The following is a 25,175-nucleotide window of genomic DNA, read 5'->3' on the forward strand; positions in this document are numbered from 1 at the left end:
TTAACTCCCATCAGTTCAACTGGCCTCACTGGTGTCCTCTGCAGAGCACGCCTGTGACAAACAGCCATCTGTAATAGGAAGAAGGGCCCGCAGCCTGGAGAGCGGCGTCCCAACAATGCAGGCCTTGTTTTGCTGTCCCGTGTGGCAAAGCGTTCACATTACAGGCAGCAGCAAGCAGCTGGGCTCCTAAACCCTGTGCCATCCTTGTGTTTGCTCCATCTGTCCAGTGGGCAGCAGGGCAAAGGGCACAAGGAATAAGCCTTCTAGAAACTGGACAAGGCACCTGTAAGTCCTGATATAGTGGGGTCACCACAGTGGAGCCTGGAACAACACACACACACATACACACACGCACACGCGCGCGCGCACACACACACACACACACATACTTCTCTACCCATTAACTTCACAGCCAAGAGTGTGGACGGAGAACCTTTACTGACATTTATCAAGGCAAAAATAAACTCTACAAGATTTACAGAAATCTAAAAATATGAGGTTCATGATACTTAATATTTGCTCAAGAAATGGCCACAAAGGCAACCTATTAATTTTCCTACCATGCTATAAATTATGGTCTAAAGCTTGGTTTAAAGCTGAGTGGCATTTTAAAAGAATTATTAATTTCCAGCAAGGTGTGCAAGCACATGCCTATAATCCCAGCGTTTTGCAGGCAGTCAAGAGGGCTGGGAGCTTCAGGCCAGTCTGGGCAACAGCAAGATTCTTGTCTCCAAAAATAAAAACAAAACGGATTAAAAATGATCCAGTTCTAAAACTGTTTTCCTGTGTGTATGTATGTGTATACTGTGTGTGGGTTTGAGTATGTGTGTTCCTGCACACCCTGTGTAAATTGACCTTGCATGTCTTCCTTAATCTCTCTCTGTTTACTAAGGCGAGGCCTCCCACCAATTACAGCTGGTGTGGTACTCACCACGGGGGACTGACCCTCCCCCGCCTCCCAGTACTGGGACGACAGGAGACTAACCATGTCTGCCTGGCATCTGCACGGGTTCTGAGGAGCTGAATTTCAGCGTTCATGATTGGGCAGCAAGCACTTTATCCAGAGCGCCATCTTGCAGAACAATACACACCCGAGTAAACTCTCAGCCTTGGTCAGTCTGCTTTACACTCACCGCGTGGCCACAGATAACCAGGCATGTCTGTCGCTGCTGCATGTTTATATGTCGCTGTGCCAGGTTTATATGGCACTAGGGATCGAACTCGGGTCCTCATGCACGTTAGGAAAGCACCCTGCCAATGGAGCTGCATCCCAGCCCTGAAGGGTTTAAAGGTGAGAGAGAGCCTAGCTGCTCTAACACAGCCAGGCACAGCATTACTGCAGACACAGCAGACAAGGGCTTTGGCTGCTCTTGCTCTTCTTCTGGGGTTTGTTTGGTTTGGTTTCTGTGTAGCTCTGGCTGTGCTGGAACTCACTCAGTAAACCAGGCTGGCCTGGGACTCACAGAGATCCACCTGCTCCTGTGGCCCACGCCTTCAGCCCCAGCAGGCGAGAGTTTTAAAAGCCCATTTCTAGAACAACCTAGATGTCCTTCTCTGCTCTGATCAAGAACAAGCGGAAGGTCTGCTCTAAGAGAACTCCTCAGATTTCACTGGGGAGAAAAACTGAACACATTTTCTCTTCTGAGTTTGGGAACATCAGTCAGTCACTTGGTGTCCACCCTGGTTTCCTCTTCAATGTGGGAGGTCATCACCATCCACAGGTGAACCCCCGCTTGAGACCGCAGAAGACCCACAGAGAAACAGCTACGTATCATTCAACTTTCTGGGCCTTGATTCTTCACTGTGCAGAGAAAATATATGTAATTCTTATTTAACCTGAATGAAAACGCTGGTGTCGGCCAACTGACTGCTTCATATATCTAGGCCAGATCTGTGGCTGTATCCGTTTAAGAAGCTTAGGTTCTTTTCCCAGAGAAGAGGCAAAGAGCAATATAATTATAGCTTCTATAATAGGAATATCCAAAAATAAAAAAATTTAAAAAAAAGGATCCACCACTGTGTGGCAGGAAGAACAGTAGAAAAAAGATTATTCTTCGTCTCCAAAGACTAGATGTAAAACCTCAAAAAAAAACACAGAAATGTCACACAAAAATGCTGGAAGACTTTGTTGTAGACCCAGCCCCTGTACTAGGCCCCAGTAGACCAGACCAAACTGAAATGGAGTCACTGGCCCTAAGTGCCACACAGTCAGACTGGACCCTAAAACCGGGGCCCTCCTTGTTCTGCCTTTCAAGCCCCACTGTTGACTGCCCACTGGAAGGCCTGACCAATCACTTCGTTTGCCTGAAATCCAAGTCAATTAGAGCCATGCATTTGCTTTTACCTTGTCTTCTGAAAGGTTTAAGGCACACTAAATGAGCTTTGTGTAATGTACCCATTCCCACAAAGCAGCAAAATAAAAACAGGACACTGGAAGTGACTTCCTTCACCTCGGTGCTTCCGCAGAGGCCTGTGCATCTCCAGACAGGTGGCTTTCTATATAAACAAAAACCCTGGATCTCTCTGTTACCTCAAGGTAGGATACTGCAAGGCTGGGGTTTGGAGCTGCCTTCTGAAATGTGTCTGATTAGCATTCATTGTTTTAAGAGGGAAAAACAAACTAGCCTTTATCTTCCACGTCAACCTGACACAAACCAGGGCATATCTGGGAAGAGGAACTGGCAATTGAAGAGTTGCTTCTAGGTGATGGATGTGGGGGAGCTCAGCCCACTGCGGGCGGTGCCATCCCTAGAGCAGGTGGATTTGGGTTGTGTAAAGACCCAGGCTAGCAAACCATGAGGAGTACCCCTCCCTGATCTCTGCTTCAGTTCCTGCCTCCAGGTTCCTGCCTTGACTTCCCTCCAGGAAGGACATAACATGGAAATATAAAATGAAATAAGTTGCCAGGTGCGGTGGCGCACATCTTTAATCCCAACACTCGGGAGGCAGATGCAGAGGTGGATCTCTGTGAGTTTGAGTCCTGCCTTGTCTACATAGTTCCAGGACAGTCAGGACAATGTAGAGACTCTGCCTCAAAAAAAATAAAGGAAAGGAGGGAGGGAGGAAAGGTAGGAGAGAGAGAAAGAGAGGGAGAGAGGGAGGGAGGGAGAGAGGGAGGGAGGGAGGGAGGGAGGGAGAAAGGGAGGGGGAGAGAGAAAGGAAAAAAGAAAGTAAGAAAGAAGGAATGGAGGAAGAGAGGGAGGGAGGAAAGAAGGGAGAGAGAGAAAGAGAACAAATAAATAAGTAATAAAAAAAAGAAAGAAACCCTTTCTTCCCCAAGTTACTTTCAGTCAGTGTTTTACCACAGCAAGAGAAACCCTAACCAGGTCACTTTCCTTGTGGGCCTGTTTCTCTGAAACAAGGAAATTCTTTCTCCTCTTTTCTTATCGCTGGAGAGCTGATCCAGGAAGGGCGAGAAGGGACTAGCAACTTGTAGAGGAGCAGCCGGCAGGAGGCAGACCCACCCTAACATAACTGACAGGGTCACATGAACAGTGTTGACCAAGGCAAATATAGGAGGCTGTTGTAAGAACGGCTTTCCTCCTCAACACCTATCCTTCAAAAGAATGCTCACTACACCGAAGACCCTAAACTGTGCCTCTAGCTCCATCTCTGAGGTCCTCTTACAAGAATAAAAGACAAGCACAAGCAGGTCCCGGGCTCCTTTGATCACAGGAAACCTGATATCTTGAAGGGTTGCCAAAGAAAGCAGCCAGTGGCTCAGGGAAAGGCCTGTGATTAAGAACCTGAACATTGACCCGCCAGGGTGTGTGCAGGGGAGGGAGGAGAATGCAGTGACTAAAGAAAATGACTTTATGAGAATGTGCTTAAACTTCTGTTAGCACGTCTGTCCCTTGACGGACGTGAACAGCCACACCTAGCATGGCTCTCGGACACCGAGAAATAAGGGTAGGCAAGAAAGTGTGCTGAGGTGTGAGGTGTCAGTCAGTAACTTAATGTTATGGTTTGAGGTTTTAAATGCCCGTCCCTAGCCAGTGACTCTATTTTAAGAGGCTGTGGAACCTGGAGGAGGTAGGACCAAGCTGGCAGAACTGGGTCGTTAGGCACGGGTTACAGCCCCGCCCAGGGATCCTGCCTCACCTCCTCCTCGGGCTCAAAGCACGTGGAGAAACTGCCCCTGCCATCATGGCTTCCCCGAAACTGTGAGCCGAACTCAACAAACAAACTTCCTTCACTTACATTGACTCCACCAAGCATTTCGGCCACACTGACATAAAAGTAAATAATGCACTTAATCTCTTTAACAAATGTGTATAAACTAACTTTTTAAAGTACAGTTTCTTCATACAATACATTATTTGTTATGCTTTATCTATTCTACACTACAGTTACAGGTAACATATGTTTAAAACAAAAATAAGAGGAGAAAAATGACTTCATAGAGGCAGATGGATGATAAGTTCAAGGCCAGCCAGGGCTACACAATCAATCTGAGGCCAGGCTTGGCTATATGAGACCTTATATAATAATAATAATTTATTATTAGTATTATCACTTTAGAACACAGAAATACAATGCTTGATCTGATTTTCTAATGCCCACAAACTGAAGGAAGTCAGGGTCTCTCACAGCTTCTGTGCTCCTACCTCTGGGAGGTGATTTTTACTATAGGACCGACAGTAGGATCAACAGAAGTTTGCTGCCTCCTAGGTAAAAATCCTCGCTGGGCATCTGGGAAGGCACACCCTCCCGCCCTCTCCTAGGCAGCAGAACTTCTCTCTCTAAAACAACAACAACAAGATTTGCTCTGCTGGAATCCAAACATCTCACTGATGGCTACCTCGGCAATTCCAAGTCCAGGTTCCTTCCTTAAGGTTTGCTTACTGGACTGGGAGGTGACTCGGTCAGGAAAGGGCTTGCCTTGGCAGCAGGAGGCTCTGACGTGAAAAGCTGGGCTTGGTGGTGCATATGGAGAATCCCATCGCTAGGGAGGAGACAAGAGGCAGATCCTGAGACTCGCTGGCTGCTGGCTGTGCAGCCCAGCCTGTCTGGTGAGCTCCAGGCCAGTAAAAGACAGCTCAAAAACCAAGGTGGACAGAGCCAAAGCAACGAAAGCTTAGGTTGTCCTCTGGCCTCCACACGTATGCATACATATTTGTGTGCACACGTGGACCAGCACACACATGAATACACATGTGCACGCACACACAAACACACATATTACTGCTGTTTTTAAGTGAACCAATTCTATTTTGACAGAACTCATTATGTAATGGTCTGCTCTGTCCCTTTAAGAGACAAGCCACGCCCACCCCCACACCTCACCCCCAGGTGAGCTGATCTTCAGTTTCTAGCCTGAGTCCCTTCTCTCCCCTAGAAGAGCCAGCTTCTGCCTAGCTCCATTCTCCCCACTTCTCCCCTCCCCCCCACTCTCTCTGCTTTCCCCCCTTCTTTTACCCCCTCTCCCCTTCCCTTCCATAACCCACTAAATAAATATTCAACCTCACTCTGCATGGTGTGCCTATCCATGTCTCTGTCACTCACCCTCCACATGGCTTGCTGCCCAGGGCCAGCCGCCTTCAAAGACCTGCAGCATGGTCTCATGGCATGCCCATCTGTCTGTGTCTCCTCGTGGGACTCGCTGCCCCTCATGGCCCACTGCAGCCACTTGGGAACTGCGCCGTCCCTGCCTGGAACTGGTTGCTATCGGGGACCGCTGCCCACTGCCGCTGCCGCTTAGGGACCTGCAGCATTTCTGCCGCTGCAGTCACTCGGGATCCTTAGCATTTTAGTTAATCCATCAACATTAGACTAGGGGTTTCTATGTTGGCAGCAGACGGGAAAACACTGCAGATTTACTTTGTGATGCTGGAGATTTCCTTAACCCTCTAAACTTTGAACTCACTCAACAGTAAACAGGAAAAGACTCCATGGCAGGAATCAGGACTGAGAAAGCGCTTGATAAAAGATAGTATCCTCAGCAAATAAAAGGCTTTCATCCCACACAGTGCTGACCGAAAAGTCCCAAACTGTCCCCTCTGCGTACAGTGTCCAATCCCCGCCAACCACTGGCCGACAATACACGGGACTGCAGCACTGCGAAGGCGACATTGGTCTGAAAGCACAAGATCAGGGCCTGAGGCAGCAGTGGGCACGGGAAAATGGACACATAGAAACACTAAGAACAGATATATACTATTACTGCCCAAAGGAAAACGGTGGTGGAGTGACCAAGTCCATCTTCTCCTAGGTGAAGAAAAGCATGAGGGTCAGAGGGAGGAGGGCCTGTTGTCCCCGGAGGGCCAGCGTGAGTGGAGGAATCAACAGGACCAGCCTTGGCCTCTCCTGTCCTCTAGGCCAGGAAAGATTTCAAGAGCTGGGGCCTAATGGTAGGTAGCATCCACGGTGGATGTGGCAATCCCACAGGCGCCACAGCCTAGGAGGGACCAGATTCCACTCAAAGCTGACTCAGAGTTCCTGCAATGCCATTAGGAAGGAGAAATCTAAACTTTATTGTATAACTTCTAATCAGTTTTTTTGGTTTGGGGTTTTGGGTTTTTTGGGTTTTGTTTTTTAATTATGATACCCTTAAGTCAGAAAAAGAAAGGAGCCAAGCCTTGGTCCCTTGTTTCTCTATTGGCCCAGAGTATGATCATTTTTAAATTCCAAATTAATAGTATGAAATGATTTTTCTATATTTAGAAACATCGCATATCTATGTGCAAATAAATTAGCCTTGAACTAGCAAGGAAATTAATAATAAATGAGCGAAGTGAACAAAATAGATTTCTGGGGAATTTTTGTCTTATTATCCTGCAAAAAGAAACAATAATACTTCTCATAAGGCATATTATTAAATAGATGCATGAAATCCTTCTTGCGAGTGGAGAAGGTGGAGACATGGTGGGGGGGCTGGGAAGAGAGAGCAGACAGGGACGTGTGACCTGCGTGTGACCTGGGGCCACGAGAAAACACAGCTATCTAGAATCTCTGAGAAGCTGAAGTTGGCTGTCTTCCCATCTCAATCCATCATCTTACAGCAAGCTTGTGAGAAGACTATAACCCACGGCTGCTAAACCCAGAGAAATCTGTCGGGCTGTCTTCACTCGGAAGGAAAATGTTCAATCTTATTAAACCCCTGAAGCAACGGGCAGGACAATCCACCTGAGGCCATCGGGGCATGAAGGCTTCCCAGGGAGAGCAATGACCTGAAGAAAGGAGCTGCCTGACTCCGACATCAGGAAGCTGAATGAAGGCAGTTTTCTGAGCCAGAGTATTGGACAAATCTAGACTTGGCACCGGCAATCCTGTCACGTGCACACAAGTTCTCGCAGACTCAGCCTCAGAAACCACCAGCTAAATCTGCAAAGTCACGACGTCGCCAATTTTGCTTAAATGCCACCACCAAGTTAAATTGCTTCTCTGGTGACAAGACCACCCAGGGGATGGATAATACTTTCCTGAGACCAATGTTTAATAAGTGCCTCTCCTCTGCAATGCTCTCACACATAAAAATGAATTACTGCTTATAGACTAGGGCTGCCTGAAGGTCAAACTCTATAATATCACCATGAAAACGCACTTTGCATGAAAAGCCATCTTAACTAAAATCGGGCCCCTGCCAAATAGCAAATCTGGTTATTCCCCTTTGTGCCCGATTTCTCCTCATTTTACAAACACCTGCAAAGGCCAGACTTCTCTCATCCTCTCCACTCAATGCAGGACAACAAGGTACTACCACTAAATCCAAAAGTTCTTTTCAAACACCCCTGGACTCTTCCAAAGAGAGCATCCCTTTTCGGCTGCCTCCCTTCCCCATTCCGACACGCTCCGCCTTTCTACCTCCCGTTCTCCTCAGCCTTGTTCTCCTGGGAATCTCCCCTCACTGTCTCCCACAAGCACTCATCATTGGGGCCAGTCTCTACTTGTTCACCTCACCCCTACCTGCATCTCCACAGATTTCGGAAGCCTACCTATCTCTTAACTCACACCTGGAAGGGTCACAGCCCCGGCCTCCTCCTCTCTTTAGTTTCTCCATGGTCATCATACAGAGTTTAGGTGCCCTCAACTGAGACATTCAGCCCACCTTTCTCTTAGGAATGCCTCACCTTTGAACACATCTACACAGACATCACATAAAGACGTGGTGGTTTTAAAACAAACGTACACACTCACTGACACTCTTCCCCGCCAGAGATGAGGTCTGTCTACTTTCTCTCTCCTTGAGCCCAGGCTGGACTTGGCAACACAGTTCTAACTACTGGAATGAGGTGAAAATGACTACGTGTGACTTACAAAGCAAGACTATAAAAAGCCACACAGCTTGTGCCTGCCCCTCCAAGGACTCCTTCCGAGAAGCGCTGAGTAAGTACGTCCTTCCGACACTTAGACACCCCAGGGCCACAAGCAGATGTAGAAACGTGGCCAACAAACAGGTATCCAAGGACCCCAGCCTTGGAGTCTTCTAACATGGCCCCGCCCCCACCTGAGAGGCGGGGCTCAAGATGAACCTAAGCCCAGTCTCTCCTGCGCCCTAGTCTGAACACAGCTGATCGCAGTGGACCTATGGCCATCCCGTTAGTGCCTCAGCTAGGTTTGCGGGAGAGTGGGCCTCACAGCCTGGGCAATGGGAACACGAACTGCTCTCAATAAATGCATTACCTCTTTCCTGAAGTCTAGTCCTTCTGTGTTGACTACCAAAGCTTTTCCACATCCAGTATGAACTGCTCTTCTTTTCTCAGATTCCCACCTCAGTCTCTAGACATCTGATTTACTCTCCTGTAAGGCCTCCCAGGAACCCAACACACCCACACTCCACAGCCTTCTCAACTCTGGCCTGGATCACAGAGACTCGCCCTATCTGGCTTTCGCACGGTCTACTCAACCACCAAGTGACATTTCTTAACCCCAATTCCTAACCCTCAGTCACAAGGCCCTCACGCTCCCCAGGGTCAACGCACCTGCAGGCAAGGCCATTTCTGGGGCTTCCAAACTCTGTCTCTGTGTTCTGAGTCTTCCCCACGAACGCTCTTCCTCCCTCTTCTGGCACCACTCACTCCTACCATACTTGGTCCTCACCAGCTCCAGCCGTTCACACAGCAGAGTGGCTTCAATGACACTGAATTCTCACAGCTCCTGACTGAGGTCCAAAACAAAGGTGGCAGCAGACGGAGAGCCCAGTGGAAGCTGTTAGTTCTGGTTCACAGATTGTTTTTGCTGCATCTTCATGTGGTAGACAGAGAGATCATCTCTGTCCTGTCTCTCCCCTAAAAAGGCACTAACTGGGCTGTGGGGATGCCTCAAACTGTACTTGTGTGCAAGCATTGTACCGAGTTCGATACTCAGAACCCATGGTTGGGGTGGGGGGAGTTGCTGTTAAAAATAAACAGCCAAGGTAGCTTGTGTTTGTAATCCCAGCTGGGGAGGCAGACCACTGGGGCTCCTTGGCAGTCAGCCGAGCCTATCTGGAGAATTCATGCCAATTAAAGACATTGTCTCAAAAAAACCAACATTGATCTCTAACCTACACACACACACACACACACACACACACACACACACAGGGAGAGAGAGAGAGAGGGAGGCATTAGCCCTATTCATGAGTCCAACCTTCAGGCTAAATGACCTCCCGAAGTCCTCCCCTCCAAATGCCACCGCACACTGGGGCACCAACACATGAATGGAGATTATGCGAACGTCCAGGCCCGCGCACTCTGCAAGTCCAGGTTCGGAGAATGAAGTTGCTGGCTTCCTCCCTGGCAGGTAGGTGGTTTTCCCATCATCCACTTCCCTTGTCTGTCAGTCCAGACTGCCCCTGTGGTGTGGAATTTCCTTCTGTCTATGTGCTGCTTTTATTGGTTAAGGAATAAATCTGTTTCAGCTAGTGGCTTAGCAGAATAGGGCAAAGCGGGAGTCCCAAGCAGACAGAGGAGATGGCCGCCTACACCCAAGCCTGCGGGTGGTCACCACATGGAAGTGTCTCTAAATCAACAACATTTCATCTGCACTGGGAGCCACTGAGTTCAAGTTCTCCACAGTCACCTAACTTGCCGCTTCAGGATCAGGAACACCTGTAGCTACTCAGATGTTCCCCTAATTTCACAAGCACTTGGGGCATTCTCAGTGTCAGAGAGGTGAGCTGACTTATCCAACGTCTCAGAACCAGAAAAGGTCACGGGAAATCTGGAACCCAGATGTGACTTCATACCCAGAATGCTTTCCTCTCAACACTTAAAATTAACTCTGAAGCGAGAGGACAGACAGACAGACAGGCCACCTTCTACACTCTACAGTAGCTATGCTACTGCCCTTCAAGGGAAAAGGGACACTGGGTGACTTCTAAATGATGTTAAGTTGGACAATGACATGCACGTCTTAGCCTGACACCACAGATCAGAAGCCCAGATCGGTCTGTGCCAAGCACTGTGCTCTGCAGAACTCATTCGATAAAGCAGCGTCACCACTAACGCCTGCCCCCAGGGCTTGTCACGAGTCTAAAAAATTAAAAATAAACAAAGTTTAAAAAAAGGAACCTCAATGCATTTAGTATGAAGCCCAGCACACAGAAAACACTCCAGAACACTCCAGAAATGTCGTCACACTAAAAAGACTCCAAACAACACACAAATGGGAGGCAGGCCTGAGACTTCGTTCCTCTGCACCTTCAGATTCCAATTTCGTTTTAATTAACCGTGAGGAAAATATTTCTAAAGAGTGTGCTGTGTCCTGCTCAGCAATCATGAAAACAAAACAAAACTGGTTTTTGATTCAATGTCACTTTCTGAGAAACCATAAGTTTAGGGAGAGCAGTGGTTTTGTGGGCTCTCCACAGTCAGCAGAGTAAATCTGGGGAAGCTGTGACCGCTGCCTATACCCTCACAAGCAGATGAAAACGGCAGTAGTGCTGAGAGACCCAGAGACAGCAAGCAGTGGAACTCTTGGAACTCTCGTGGGCATCACACCTGGGGTTCTGATGCAAATCGCTGTAAGTTGTGGGTTTGTTCTCCTCGGTTCTCAGAGCTCAGGAAAAACCATGCTCTGGAAATAGTAAGCTAGACATGACAGCTCACACCTGTGACCCCAGCACTTAGAGGAGTGAGCCTGAGGACTGCGGCGGGTTCTAGACCAGCCTGGGGTCTCAAAACAACAGACAGACAAATGTCCCAGACAGAAGCACTCTGTAAGGTTCATTGTTACAACTGTTCCATATTATTAGTGTATTTATAAATCAAACACTACCAAAACAACATACAAAATGCTAGCTGAATGTCTGGGCATCTACTAGGAGGATGATGTGGTTTGGATGAAAATGGCCCCATAGCCAGGCGATGGTGGCGCATGCCTTTAATCCCAGTACTTGGGAGGAAGAGGCAAGTGGATCTCTGTGAGTTGGAAGCCAACTACAAGAGCTAGTTCCAGTACAGGCTTCAAAGATGCAGAGAAACCCTATCTCGAAAAGAAGAAAATAAAGAAAAAAGAAAAAGAAAAGAAAATGCTCCCCATAGGGTCACAAGGAGAGGCACTATTAGGAGGCGTGTCCTCATCGAAGTGGGTGTGGCTTCGTTAGAGAAGAGTGTCCTTGGGGGTGGGCTTTGAGGTCTCAGAAGCTCAAGCCAGGTTTGGTCACCTCCTGCTGCCTGTGGAGCCAGATGTAGGACTCTCTCGGCTCCCTCTCCAGCACCATGTTTACCTGCCTGCCACCATGCTTCCTGCCACAGCGATAATGGACTAAACCTCTGAACTCTAAGTCAGCCCCAACTAAATGTTTTCCCTTTACAAGAGTAGGTGTGGCCACGGTGTCTCCTGGCAGCAATAAAATTCCAACTAGGACAGATGGCTTTAGACTATCCTCCACAGCAGGTGGGACAAAACACTCGACACACCCTGTGTCCAAGCAGCGGCAAAGCGTGCCTTTGATAAACGCTCCACAAGGACAAAGTGTTTTCCTTTTTCCTGGTCAAGAGAAACAGGCCCTACGTCCTTCACACACGTTCAAAGAAGCTATTCTAGAACGCAATAAGGGGCCTGGGGTGTGGCTCAGTGGCTGTTGCCCAGCACAGGAGGCTCTGGATTTGGTCTCCAGCACTACGGAAATCAAGTTCAGTCCCATGCACCTATAATCCTAGTACCTGAAAAGGGGAGGCAGGAGGATCAGAAGTCCAAGGTCATCTACATCCGGATCCAGAGCAGCCTGAGATGTAAATAAATAAATAAACAAACAAACAAACAGTACCAAGATCTCCCGTGTATCTTAGGCTGAGAAGACATGAGTAACACTGAAATATCAAAGAACTTGGTTTATTAAAGCAATGACATGGCGCCATGCCCAATACCCTCTGCTGAATAAAAACTTAACCAGCGCCGTCTACTTTATGCACACATAGCACTTTTTACAAACACTGCAGAAGGAAAGCACCCATCTCTTCTATTTACAAAGCACATTTCCTGTGGTTTATAGAAAGCTAGGAGCATATTAGGACATATATTCCTGCCTCCTGGCTGAGCCAGTCTCTCTCCCTGATTCTTAGCCTTTATTGTCTACTCCCGTCTGACTCCGTTCACTCTAGCGGTCTCTCCACTCAGTAAGTGTGTGATATGGCTCACACTTGTGAACTGCCTCTGGCAAACACCCACAATGAGTATGGAGAGGTGTTCCAGGGATATCTCCTTTCAAGCTGAGGTCAGACTCTAGCAGGCTGGATAAACCACTTTCTTTCCTTTTCTCGCCCTACTGGCTGGGCCATACTGTCCATGCTCGTCCACACTGGCTCCAACAACCTCAGGATGCTGCAGGGAACTCATGAGCCATTGAGTTCCCAATCTTTTATATGCAACTTTAAAAATTGAATGTGTATTTGTCTGAAACATGAAGCAGTGTTTGTGAGCTAAGGTATAGCTCACAAACGAACAGTTAAACCCACTGTTTTAGTACTGATAATGAAAGCATTTGAAGACAGAAGACAGACTCTAAGAAAGAAGTATCAAAGGTCACTTGGAGGAATACAATATGCCTAAAATGTCACCTAAAGGCATTTACTCTTAATACTAAATCTCGTTAGTTAAGTTGGCAACTTCTCTTACAGCATTATTTATAATAACAAAAATAACAGCCAACGAAGAGTAGAGACATCAGTGTCAACATACCAATGACAGTGTCACCAATAATTCCTGGGAGTCTCTTCAAGGTCATCACATGACACCAAGGAAATCAGGGTCACTTCTTGGGGTTCTTACTCTCATTAATAGAAGAATTTAAGACGGCTCTCTTACTGGAGTTTCCAAGAAAACCCCATGGCAGAGAAGCGATAGATCTCGGCAGCTGTCCGTGAAGGAAGATGAAGCAAAGAGAGAAAGCAAACTATGATGTTCTGGTTAAGCCCCGATGTTCTGGTTAAGCCATGATGTTCTGGTTAAGCCACAATGTTCTGGTTAAGCCATCATGGCCATCAGCCACATTGGCAAAGGAGCAACCAAATGAAGGTAGGGAGCATTAAAGAAAGAGTAAAAAGTTCCAAAGTAACATTAATATATATATAATATAAGGTTACTTATATATATATTCCATATATATATAATATATAATATAAGGTTACATATATATAATATAAGGTTACACACACACACACACACACATATATATATATATATATATATATATATATATATATATATTCCAGTGCGCCAAAGAATGAGGGAGAAGAGAAGGAAGGCAGAAGTTATGACCTTCTGTGCCAGGACTCAGGAAGCAGACAGACCCCAGGGAACAGTGGATGGGACCAGGGGCAAAGGAAGAAAAGCCTGGAATTGGGAAAGGAAAAGCACATCATCTCATTAAGGGGTAATTAGTCCTCCTACCTCTTTGACAGCTTAAGGTGAAACTACCTCAGTGAGGAATGGTTCCTTGGCCAGATGCTAGATCAACCCAACTGGGTTAACTCTTAGAGGAGGAGACAATAGCACACAGCCACCTGACGGAGGACTCCATTTCTACCCATACCACAGTGAAGCATAAAACCATCATTCTTTTTAAACTGTGGTAAATTTCCTATAATCTAATAGCATCCAAAACAAATTATACACATTTGGTATGATTCTGACAAACATTATTGAAGGTAATCAATTTCAAGACACACACAGACTAAGCTGTTGTATGCGACAGCATGCCTGTAATCCTAGTATTCAACAGGACCATGAGATCAAGACCATCCTGAGCTGCATGGTAAGAAAGACAGGGAAAGATATGGGGCGGGGGGAGAAGGGGAAGGGAAAAAGGTAAGGAAAGGGAATGAGGAGAAAGCAAACCAGTTTCTACAGTCAAGAAAACAGGATAAACTGCTGGCATTTCTTTTCAGTTCACTGCGAGGTTAACTGAAATTTCATTTGGAAATAAAGTCTGGCAGGAATGGTAAAGAAGAAACTCGGACAGCACGGGAAAGGAAACATCAGTGAGGGAGATGCGCCTCCCACAGACTGTGCACAGCCTGTGAAGTTACCTGCTGTCAGTGAGCATGCAAATCAAGGAGGAAAAAACAGGCAAGAGTTTAGTGTCTGCTACAGCGGTGTTTGGAATAGGTGGGGGAAACCCCCAGGCAAGCAATGGTGTTGGGTGCCTGGGCAGCGAACTGTATGGGGGGAGGTTGAGGTGCTGAAACGCTTCTGCTTAAAATAAACTCCAGATGGAAGACTGAAATGTAAAAAAATAAAACCACCAAAACATAAAGTCCAAGTGAAGAAGGCATTTCTAGGAATGATTCATAAGCTAGAAGCTATAAATGAAAAGATAATTGCTTAGTATTTTTGCTTGGGAAAAACAATCACCATGAAGTCAAAGAAGGGACTGCAAGCTAGGAAGAGCAAACACCACCTCATCTCATGGATGGAGGTCGCACCTGGCAAAACAAGACAGGGAAATGCGGACAGTACCATGGAGAAACTGGCAATGACGACAGTTTAACGCTTTACCGAAAATGAAATATAAATGTCGTGCACATCCAAAGACGTGGATACATGTTCCTGTCAGAAAAAGATGGAGAGGTTCACGTCTGAGGCTGCGGCAGCAAGCTTACCACGAATGAGGTCAATACGGGCTACCTGGTGAGACCCTGTCTCCAAATAAAGGAGAAGAATAGGGAGGGGGATAGAGGTGCGGTGGTAAGGGGGGGAGGGGATGAGTCACCGTTCTTTTGTGAGATAAGCAAAGCTGGAAATGTGCAAGAATACCGACCACATGGTGTGGGGAAGCACGCGTTCACACATGCCAGTGGGATAACTGGCACTTCCCATGGAGCGGGACTTGGAACAATCAAAAGAGTCACACTCTTCTAAGAATTCTTCCCACAGGCATGATGCACACAACGCGTATTTCCTGCAGTTTGCTCCGGCAGGAAAATCCCAGCTCAGGACACGGCATGCCAAGACAGGCTTCCTCTGGCTGTCAAGTTACCGTTCTACTGCTGTGAAGAGACACCATGACCAAGGACGCTGACTGGCAGGCATGGCGCATGAGCAGTGGATCCTGATCCACAAGCAAGAGCAAGAGTGGAAAAGAGGGGGCATGGAGGGCGGGGCGAGAGGGAGAGAAAGGAGGAGAAAGGGGGAGAGGAAAGAGAGGGAGGATGAGGGAGAGACTGGGCCTGGCACAGGGCTTTTGAAACCTCAATGCCCACTCCAGTGTCACACCTCCTTCCACAAGGCCACACCCTCCCAAAGGCCACACCTCCTCCCACGAGGCCACACCTCCTCCCACAAGGCCACACCTCCTAACCCCCTCTGCAACAGTATAGGGACTAACTAGGTATTCAATACATGCGCCTATAGGAATCATTCTCATTCAAACCAACTTACTGATTGCTCTGTACAAAACAAACTGAGCAGCAGTAGGTGCAGGAAGGCATTCTGGCCCCATCTTTTCATCCTCAAATGAGATAATGCTCCCATGAAAGCCCTCTCCATACCAGAGGCAAAGAAACAGAGGTAAGGAAGGGAAGTCCAAATGCTAACAAACCCCAAGCCTTTAACCCCAGCACTTAGAAGACAAATACAGGAGGATCTCCATGAGTTCAAGGACAACCTGGTCTACATAAAGAGAAATTTTTCCATACATGACATTTAAATGCCTATTAATGAGAAACAAGCTAAATATTGCCTATCTTAGACATAAAATAATATATGTATGAACAGGCATGTCCAAATGGCCTTAAAAATAAAACTATGGCGAGGCTTGGTGGTATTTGGGAGGCAGAGGCAAGAGGACGAGAAGTTTAAGGTCAGTCTAGAACTGGAAGAGACGTCTTTAAAAACAAACAAATAGCTAAGGAAACGGCTTAATTGGCAAAAGTGCTGTTCTCCATGAGGAACTGAGTTCAAAACCCCAGTCCATACTGAATGGCAGAATGCTTATTCTCCATGAGGAACTGAGTTCAAAACCCCAGTCCATACTGGGCAGAATGCTTGTTCTCCATGAGGAACTGAGTTCAAAACCCCAGTCCATCCTGGATGGCAGTGAATCCCAGCACTCAGAAGCAGAGGCAGGAAGATCTCTGAGGTTGCAGCCTGTCTGGTCTACAGAGCAAGTTCCAGGATAGCCTAGGCTACACAGAGAAACCTGTCTTGAAAAGCAAAAATTAAACAGCACCCATGTGAAAAGCAAGGTCACTACCAATGCCTGTGACCCCATCAGTAGGGACAGAGACAGAAAATTCACCAGCCTGGCTAAAATGTTGAGCTTCAGGCTCAGTGGGCGACTTTACCCGAAGAAGTAAGGTGGAGAGAGATAAAACCACTTGTTTTTCTCTGGCCTCTGAACACAAACACACATACAACAATGAAGCTGCTGGACACCTGGCTCACTGTCTGAGCCCTTACCTGGGTTCAATCCCCAGGCCCGGGTTCATCCAGCAGCCCCAGCAAAACAAAAACAATTTTATTTTCTTTCTATTCCTCCCCGTTTCTAATTTTTCTAAAATAAATTATTTTAACTCCCCCCCCAAAACCACATATTTTTAGAGCTTAATGTTGGTGGGGTTTTTTTTTTTTCAATTTTCATTAACAACTTAGGTAACCTGAATCACCAGGCAACTGACCTCCACCTCTGACGCAGCACACAGAAAGACTGAAAGTTCTAGGCCAGCCTTGGCTACCTAGCAAGATCCTGCTGAATCAAACCACCAATCAACCAACAAATCGTTTGATCTCTTCTTTAAATTAAAGAAGTAAAACCATGGTATCTTTACAGCTGGTACTCAGCCAGTCTCAAAAGAGATTTTACAATGGTCAACAAGGAAAGCTGCAAATTAACCCCAAGAGGGTATAAAATGAGCTTAGCCTGCAGCAAAGGCTCCTCCCAAGGATGCTTTGTTCTGCTCTGACGTTCGGTTCAGAGAATCTGCTAAAAGACCTCAGCCACTCCCACTACTCAGCTTTCCCCCTTGGGACTGTCAGGCAAGCTGTCACAAAAACATACAAGCAGGAAGTGGAGGAAGCCTAAGGAAGATCCATGCAGACATATGGAAAGGGAGGGTGCTGAGCAATAACCTGGGCAGGCCGCCCCTGATGTCACCCGAGGAGACCTTTGGATTAGCCGTTCTTCTCTACACCTACTTTACTTTTAAATAAGTGACATCCCAGATCTGGGCTATATCTAAGGCTAAATGGTTAAAGAACAACACATCATTCCACTGTTCTTCCCCTCTGCCTCTTCTCTCCTCAGGTTTCTGGCTCTGGTAACCATTCCTTTTTCCCTTTAAATACTATTTCACTGACAGGAACACCATGCTCAGGAGATGGACTGCGGCTGTCACACACAGTATCCCTGACAGGAACACCATGCTCAGGAGATGGGCTACGGCTGTCACACACAGTATCCCTGACAGGAACACGATGCCCAGGAGATGGGCTACGGCTGTCACAGTATCCCTGACAGGAACACCATGCTCAGGAGATGGGCTACGGCTGTCACAATATCCCTGACAGGATCACCACGCTCAGGGGATGGACTACAGCTGTCACAGTATCCCTGACAGGAACATCATGCTCAGGAGATGGGCTACGGCTGTCACACACAGTATCCCTGACAGGAACACCATGCTCAGGAAATGGACTACGGCTGTCACAGTATCCCTGACAGGAACACCATGCTCAGGAGATGGGCTACGGCTGTCACACAGTATCCCTGACAGGGTCACCATGCTCAGGAGATGGGCTATGGCTGTCACAGTATCCCTGACAGGATCACCATGCTCAGGAGATGGACTACAGCTGTCACAGTATCCCTGACAGGAACACCATGCTCAGGAGATGGGCTACGGCTGTCACACACAGTATCCCTGACAGGAACACCATGCTCAGGAGATGGGCTACGGCTGTCACACACAGTATCCCTGACAGGAACACCATGCTCAGGAAATGGACTACGGCTGTCACAGTATCCCTGACAGGAACACCATGCTCAGGAGATGGGCTACGGCTGTCACACAGTATCCCTGACAGGGTCACCATGCTCAGGAGATGGGCTATGGCTGTCACAGTATCCCTGACAGGATCACCATGCTCAGGAGATGGACTACAGCTGTCACAGTATCCCTGACAGGAACACCATGCTCAGGAGATGGGCTACGGCTGTCACACAGTATCCCTGACAGGGTCACCATGCTCAGGAGATGGGCTATGGCTGTCACAGTATCCCTGACAGGAACACCATGCTCAGGAGATGGGCTATGGCTGTCACAGTATCCCTGACAGGAACGCCATGTTCAGGAGATGGACTACGGCTGTCACACACAGTATCCCTGACAGGAACACCATGCTCAGGAAATGGACTACGGCTGTCACACACAGTATCCCTGACAGGAACACCATGCTCAGGAGATGGGCTACGGCTGTCACACAGTATCCCTGACAGGAACACCATGCTCAGGAGATGGACTACGGCTGTCACAGTATCCCTGACAGGAACACCATGCTCAGGAGATGGACTACGGCTGTCACAGTATCCCTGACAGGAACACCATGCTCAGGAAATGGACTACGGCTGTCACAGTATCCCTGACAGGAACACCATGCTCAGGAGATGGGCTACGGCTGTCACACAGTATCCCTGACAGGAACACCATGCTCAGGAGATGGGCTACGGCTGTCACACAGTATCCCTGACAGGAACACCATGCTCAGGAGATGGGCTACGGCTGTCACAGTATCCCTGACAGGAACACCATGCTCAGGAGATGGGCTACGGCTGTCACACAGTATCCCTGACAGGAACACCATGCTCAGGAGATGGGCTACGGCTGCCACCCTATCACAGCGCTCAGGCTCTTACTGACATAAGGGAGTCCTTGCATATAAATATTTATTCAGTAAAGGAGACAGGAGGGCTTTGTTGTCACACAGGCGTGCTCCAGTAAGCAAGTGGCACAGCGGTGCAGCGTAGGAAACACCATCCACGGTAAGTTCCCTGCCCAGCTAACGCCTGAGCATGCTTGGAGAGCAGTATGCAGAGAAGGTATTTTTGAGATCCCTTGCAATAGAAAGAAAGCATGGTACCCAACATCTAAACAAAAAGTAAAAAAATAACCTGGGCATAGACTACAAAGTATCAAAGAACATGACAGAAATTTGTTTATTTTAAGCTTATAGGTCTGTTAAGGGGATTAGTAGCAGCCAGACGGTGGTGGCACAGTCTTTTAATTCCAGCATTTGAGCAGCAGAGGCAGGCTGATCTCTGTGAGTTCGAGGCCAGATTGGTCTACAAGAGCTAGTTCCAGGACAGGCTCCAAAGCTACAGAGAAACCCTGTCTTGAATAAAACAACAACAACAACAAAAAGATCAGTAGCAAAATATACGGCACCAGCATCATACAAGGAAATCTAAGGCCTTCTCAAGAGAGTTCATGTAAGACAAGAAGGGGACATTTAACTTAAGTCCTTTAGTCCCAGCACTCGGGAGGCACAGGCAGGTGGATCTCTAGGAGTTCAAGGCCAGTCTGATCTACAAAGCAAGTTCCAGGACAGCCACGGCAGCTACACGGAGAAACTCTGACTCAAACAAAACAAAACAAAGAAGAAAGGAAAGTTTTAGGAATATTTTCTAACTGCAAGCTCTCTGGTGAAACAAAATAATCACAATCAAGCCAAGTCAGACCAGATTAAAAGATGTCCAGATTTAATTAGACACCTGCACTCCCAGGTGGCCCTGAAGGGAATGAGAAGTCGCCAACTGTGACCACCAGAGAGAAAAAGGGAAAACCACACATTTATTTTCTGGCGAGTAGTTTAAATAACCCTAACCCATGGGAGTGGTCTTGAACTTTCCTGGGGAGGGGGATCAAGGTCAAGGGGTACAGGGGAGGGGCCTCCAAAGATGGAGGCCAGCAGAGGCTGGGATTTATAGAAAAAAGAAAAAGTAAGTCCAAAAAGTTTATGATTTAGATTGAAATACTCTGGGGACGAAAAATAATGACCTTACAATTAAATAAGGACATAATCACAGTTTGCTACACTGCATCCCAGCCAACACTGGGATGCTGGTGAGCACCAGATTTGAATCCACACATCTCACAGGCCAGCCCTTCGCAAGAAGCCGGGCAGTGCAGGCACACTCCTTCAGGGCAGACCCACCTGCACTGCCAGTTCAAAAGCCCTTACAGGTAAGGTTATCTGGCCTGCTCAACACAGCCTTATCACAGAGAAAAGGAAGTAGGAAAGAAAAAAAAAGGAGCAGGAAACAAAGAGACTGAAAAGGGAACTAGGGAGACAGAGGGTAGCAGCTGGAAGCAGCCACACAGGCACTTCAATCCAAAGCATCAACAAGCCTTGCTGAGTACTTACACTCCCTGGGGTCTGGCTGATGGCAGGAGGCCTGTCACAAAGGTTTAGGGAAATTCCTAGCAAGACTAAGGCAGCTGGCCTTCCCCCACACACACACTCTCCAAAGGGGCAGGGTGTCCAGCTGCAAACTATGACAGCAAGACAAGTGACTATGTCACACACAGGAAACACTTGGACACTATGATGACTCTCCTTACAACTCCTAGAATTAGGAACTTAAAAATCCCATAAACCACACAGTGCCTTAACCGGCTGAGGCAGCTGCTGGACGAAAACACGCAGTCCATTGCGAGCCTCCCAGACACCTAAACCAAACAGCACTTTGGCACACTTCAAAGTAACAAGCTGTTACTGAAAAATATCAGCATGTTAAACGTGGCAGTGCAAAAACACATACACAGACACGCACGGAACACACAAACCAATCACATACACACGTATGTTTTACCCAGACAGTCTGCATGAAAAGTCAGATGAAATAATACTGGTTTATAAAGGTTTATAAAGACAAACTTTCTAACTCTTTGACCCACAAAGGTCAAGTTACTTAGTTAATTCAGTCAACCACACAGGCTGAAAGAGGAAACACAACCCCCAAAAACCAAAAATCTAGACAATGTGTGTGCATGTGTAAAGGTACATGAGTAACAAACTCATGAGCATATAACATACTGTATGTTAGGTTTATAAACACACACAGTGTGAACTTAGAATGGGGGGTTACTAGGGTTAAAATTCTACCTTACAAATTAATCGCAAATAGAATACAGTACAAGTAGCGCGGTGGTGGCGCACGCCTTTAATCCCAGCACTCGGGAGGCAGAGGCAGGCGGATCTCTGTGAGTTCGAGACCAGCCTGGTCTACAAAAGCTAGTTCCAGGACAGGCTCCAAAACCACAGAGAAACCCTGTCTCGAAAAAACCAAAAAAAAAAAAAAAAAAAAAAAAAAAAAAAAAAAAAACAAAACAAAAAAAACAAAAAACAAGTAAAATATGGTTTTATTTATATTTTTAATAACTCATGCTTGAAACTCATACCAAAGGCAAACACCGGCGGCAAGTAAGCAGAAAATGAAGTGTCCTACCGGGGCACACAACAGGAACGATTCCTAAACCCACTTCGTAAACACTGGGTATTTTCTTTAGCATTTGTAAACCAACCGTCACCTATACCAGTTTCACAGCAGCGCTCTTCATTGTAGTCAATATTTCAATCGAAACCCACAACCTACTCTGGCCACATCCCCATTATGATTCTATTCCTGGCGATTTCACTTGAGTTGCTGTCTTAGGAAGAAAATAGAAAGCCGCGGTGCACGGAATCTCTAAGATTCACCTGGGCACTAAAATCCAGACCATGAACGCTCCCTTCCCCCAACCAAGCAGACAGGCAGCACTCTACAGTTTCGGGACTCCTAGTATGACGAATAGCTACATCCAAACACTGTGGCCATTGGCTCAAAGACCACCAAGAATCCTAACTGGCAGGTAGGAAGACTTCTCAAGTCACGGTCCCACCTGAACCCCATCACTTCCAGGATCTGGCGGTGACCCTGAGGCCAGCGCGCTGCCTGAGTGGTCCTCCCAGCGCGTAGCCTAGCACCTCCGCCGGCTCTCGCTCCCCTTCTCCTCCCCAGTACACTCGCACGCGATTGCGCACACCCGCTCGAGCACGCCGGAGCACACTCGCTCACACTCACGCTCCAGCGAAGAGGCCCCTTTGCCCGCTCCGCGCTCGTGAGTGGCTCCCAGGCTCGGCCACCGAAGCGTGCCGGGTCGGGGTCGCCCAGACGCCGCTCCGAGGCTCCGCGCGGTCGCCGGGAGCCTGCCACCGCCTACCTTGCTCGCCGCGGTCCATGTCTGTGCCACCTCGTTCCCGGCGCTCCGCCCGCCGCGCTCCTCCGCGCCGCTCCGCGCTCCGCCCGCGGCCGCCGCGCAGTCCCCACCCCGGGCGTTGGCGCCGCCCTCCCGGGAGCCGGTCCCGGGCGTCACCGACCACCTGACCGCGACCTGTGCGCTCCGCCACGTCGGCGCGGGCGGCGGCGCCGGGCAGGAGTCCCGAAGGTCGGGAAAGGCCAGGGAGGGGCTGAAAAGGGAAGGAAAGGGGACTCCGAGGCTGGGCGAGCAGCTGCGAGTCGGTGGCGTTTGCACTTCGTTCGCAAGTTTGCGAAGCCGAAAGTTTCCTCCCAGGCTTCTGGCCTCGCGACTGCCCCTTTCTCCGCCCCTCTGCACCTGCTCGAACGGAAAACACTGTTTGCAAGGTGGAACGAGTCATTTGGGTGACTTAGTGTTCTTGAACCATGGCCATACTTGATTCAGAGTAAATTCTTATTACTGTTGAAGTGTTTATGTGTGTTATGTATGTATATGTATATATCAACATTAAGGTAAATTTGGAATGGAAAGAAATGCTATAATATGAAAAAGAATTCGAACTACATACGTCTGGGAGTGTAGCTTAGTGTTAAAAGTGTAGATGTAGCATGTTCGAAGATGGTACATTTGAGACTAGCATGGAATATAACAAGATGCAAGACCCTGTCTCAGATTTTAAAAAGAACGCTTGCCTTATCCCTTCATCTCTTGAAGAGTTTACATACTCATTCATGTATGGAAATGTTCTCGTTTTTCTTCCTGTGTGGGAACCCGCGTGTCGCACCGCTGAAATACTGCCCAGGCAGGACCTTGTAGCTGGAGATAGCTCTCCAGGAATAAGCAAGGTTGGCCTAGTTGGGGCTCTGCGTGTCAACTTGACACAAGCTAGTGTCATCTGACAGGAAGGAACCTCAGCTGAAAAAATGCTTCCTTGAGATACAGCTGTGAGGCCTTTCTCATTTAGTGACCAATGGGGAAGGCCCTGCCCATGTTGGGTGGTGCCATCCCTGGGCTGCTGGTCCTCCATTCTCTAAAGTTAGATGTGCAAGTCATAGAAAGCAAGGCAATAAGCAGCTGCTCTCCATGGCCTCTGTCTCAGCTACTGCTTCTGGGATCCTGCCCTGTTTGAGTTCCTATTCTGTCTTGCTTCAGCGATGAACAGCAATGCTCAAGTGAAAGACAAATAAACCGCCCCCCCCCCCCCCGCAACTTGCTTTTTGGTTATGGTGTTGCACAGCAATAGAAATCCTAACTAAGACAGGCTCCAAGAAACTATTTAAAGAAAAGGACAGAGATTCCTTCTTGGCTGCATGTAAAAGAATAATTTCAGCACTAGGGAAGAAGAAGAAGGAAGACCACAAATTTGGAGTCAACCTGGGCTACCAATGGCTACGAGAGAGAGAGAGAGAGAGAGAGAGAGAGAGAGAGAATTATTTTCCACTTTACTTACAGGAGCAATGAGCACAGTGTAACTAGAAGGAAGGAAGCCAAGGATGGCCAGCAGAGACAAAGGCAGAATGGATCTGGTCATGTAGACCTGCATTCTACCAAAGAAAGATCAATGCCTGCTTTGTAAAATCATTATTATTTCGGCTCCTGTTACATGGCTCAAGTGCAACCCTGATACACCAGGGCATTTTGCAACCTAATCTGTTAAGCCTGGCGTGGTGGTGCCACAATGATAGTCTTGGTAGCTGGGAAACGGAGGCAGTAAGATCAGGAGGTCACGCCCACATTTGGATACATAAAACTTAGAAGTCAGCCTGGGCTCCATGAGACCCTGTCTCAAGAGCAGAGACAAGGAGCGGGAGAGGCTGCTTAGCTGTGGGAGCTTCCCTAGCACGCGTGAAGCCCCGGGGTTATAGCTGTGTACCACATCAGGCTTACTATGTGACCTAGGCTGGCCTCAAATATATTATCTCCCAAACTAGAGACATGCGACACAGTAGCCAGGTAGATTCTTTTATAAACTAATCTATTGCTGAAATCTCTACAAGAAACAGTAGATTTTTTTTTTCAAAATCTTCACTGAACGACTTAAAGACTAGGGACTTCCAGTATGGATGGCTGACTTAGATAGGGTGGCTTTGGCAGGCACGGTTCCCTGCCACTAAATAAATAAATAAACAAACAAAAAACATTATGTACGTGAAAATTTGGTACTCTGCCCTTGTCATGCATACCTCCCCACCCTGAAAGCCATCAGAGATCATACAAAGTATAGAAACATCTGGATGCTTTCTGCCGTGACACCCCTAAGTTGGGGGCAAGGATGCTGTCTAAGTTAGGGTTTCTATTGCTGTGAAGAGACACCATGACCACAGCAACACTTATAAAGGAAAACATTTAATTGCGACTGGCCTACAGTTCAGAGGTTCAGTCCACTATCATCACGGCCGGAAGCATGGCAGCATGCGGGCAGACATGGTGCTGGAGAAGGAGCTGAGAGTCCCACGTGATCTGTGGCAGCAGAAGTGAACTGCCACACTGGCTGTGACTTGAGCATCTGAGCCCCCA

General features: G+C 47.7%; 1 protein-coding gene across 2 annotated transcripts in view; it reads right to left on the reverse strand.

Moving 5' to 3' along the window:
* Window positions 1-22,932, reverse strand: part of LOC121458306 (tumor protein D52) — a 94,643-nt gene extending 71,711 nt beyond the window's left edge. The window contains exon 1 of one of the 2 annotated variants that reach the window (XM_041667501.1): window positions 22,623-22,932. In XM_041667501.1, coding sequence (XP_041523435.1) covers window positions 22,623-22,641 — 19 coding nt within the window. In that variant the 5' untranslated portion in view covers window positions 22,642-22,932. The other variant, XM_041667502.1, reaches the window with a different exon arrangement.
* Window positions 22,933-25,175: the final 2,243 nt, after the last annotated feature.

This window comes from Microtus oregoni, unplaced genomic scaffold, assembly GCF_018167655.1.
Source record: "Microtus oregoni isolate MIOR12 unplaced genomic scaffold, Mior012 000017F_ref0000208, whole genome shotgun sequence".
NCBI classification, from domain to species: domain Eukaryota; kingdom Metazoa; phylum Chordata; class Mammalia; order Rodentia; family Cricetidae; genus Microtus; species Microtus oregoni.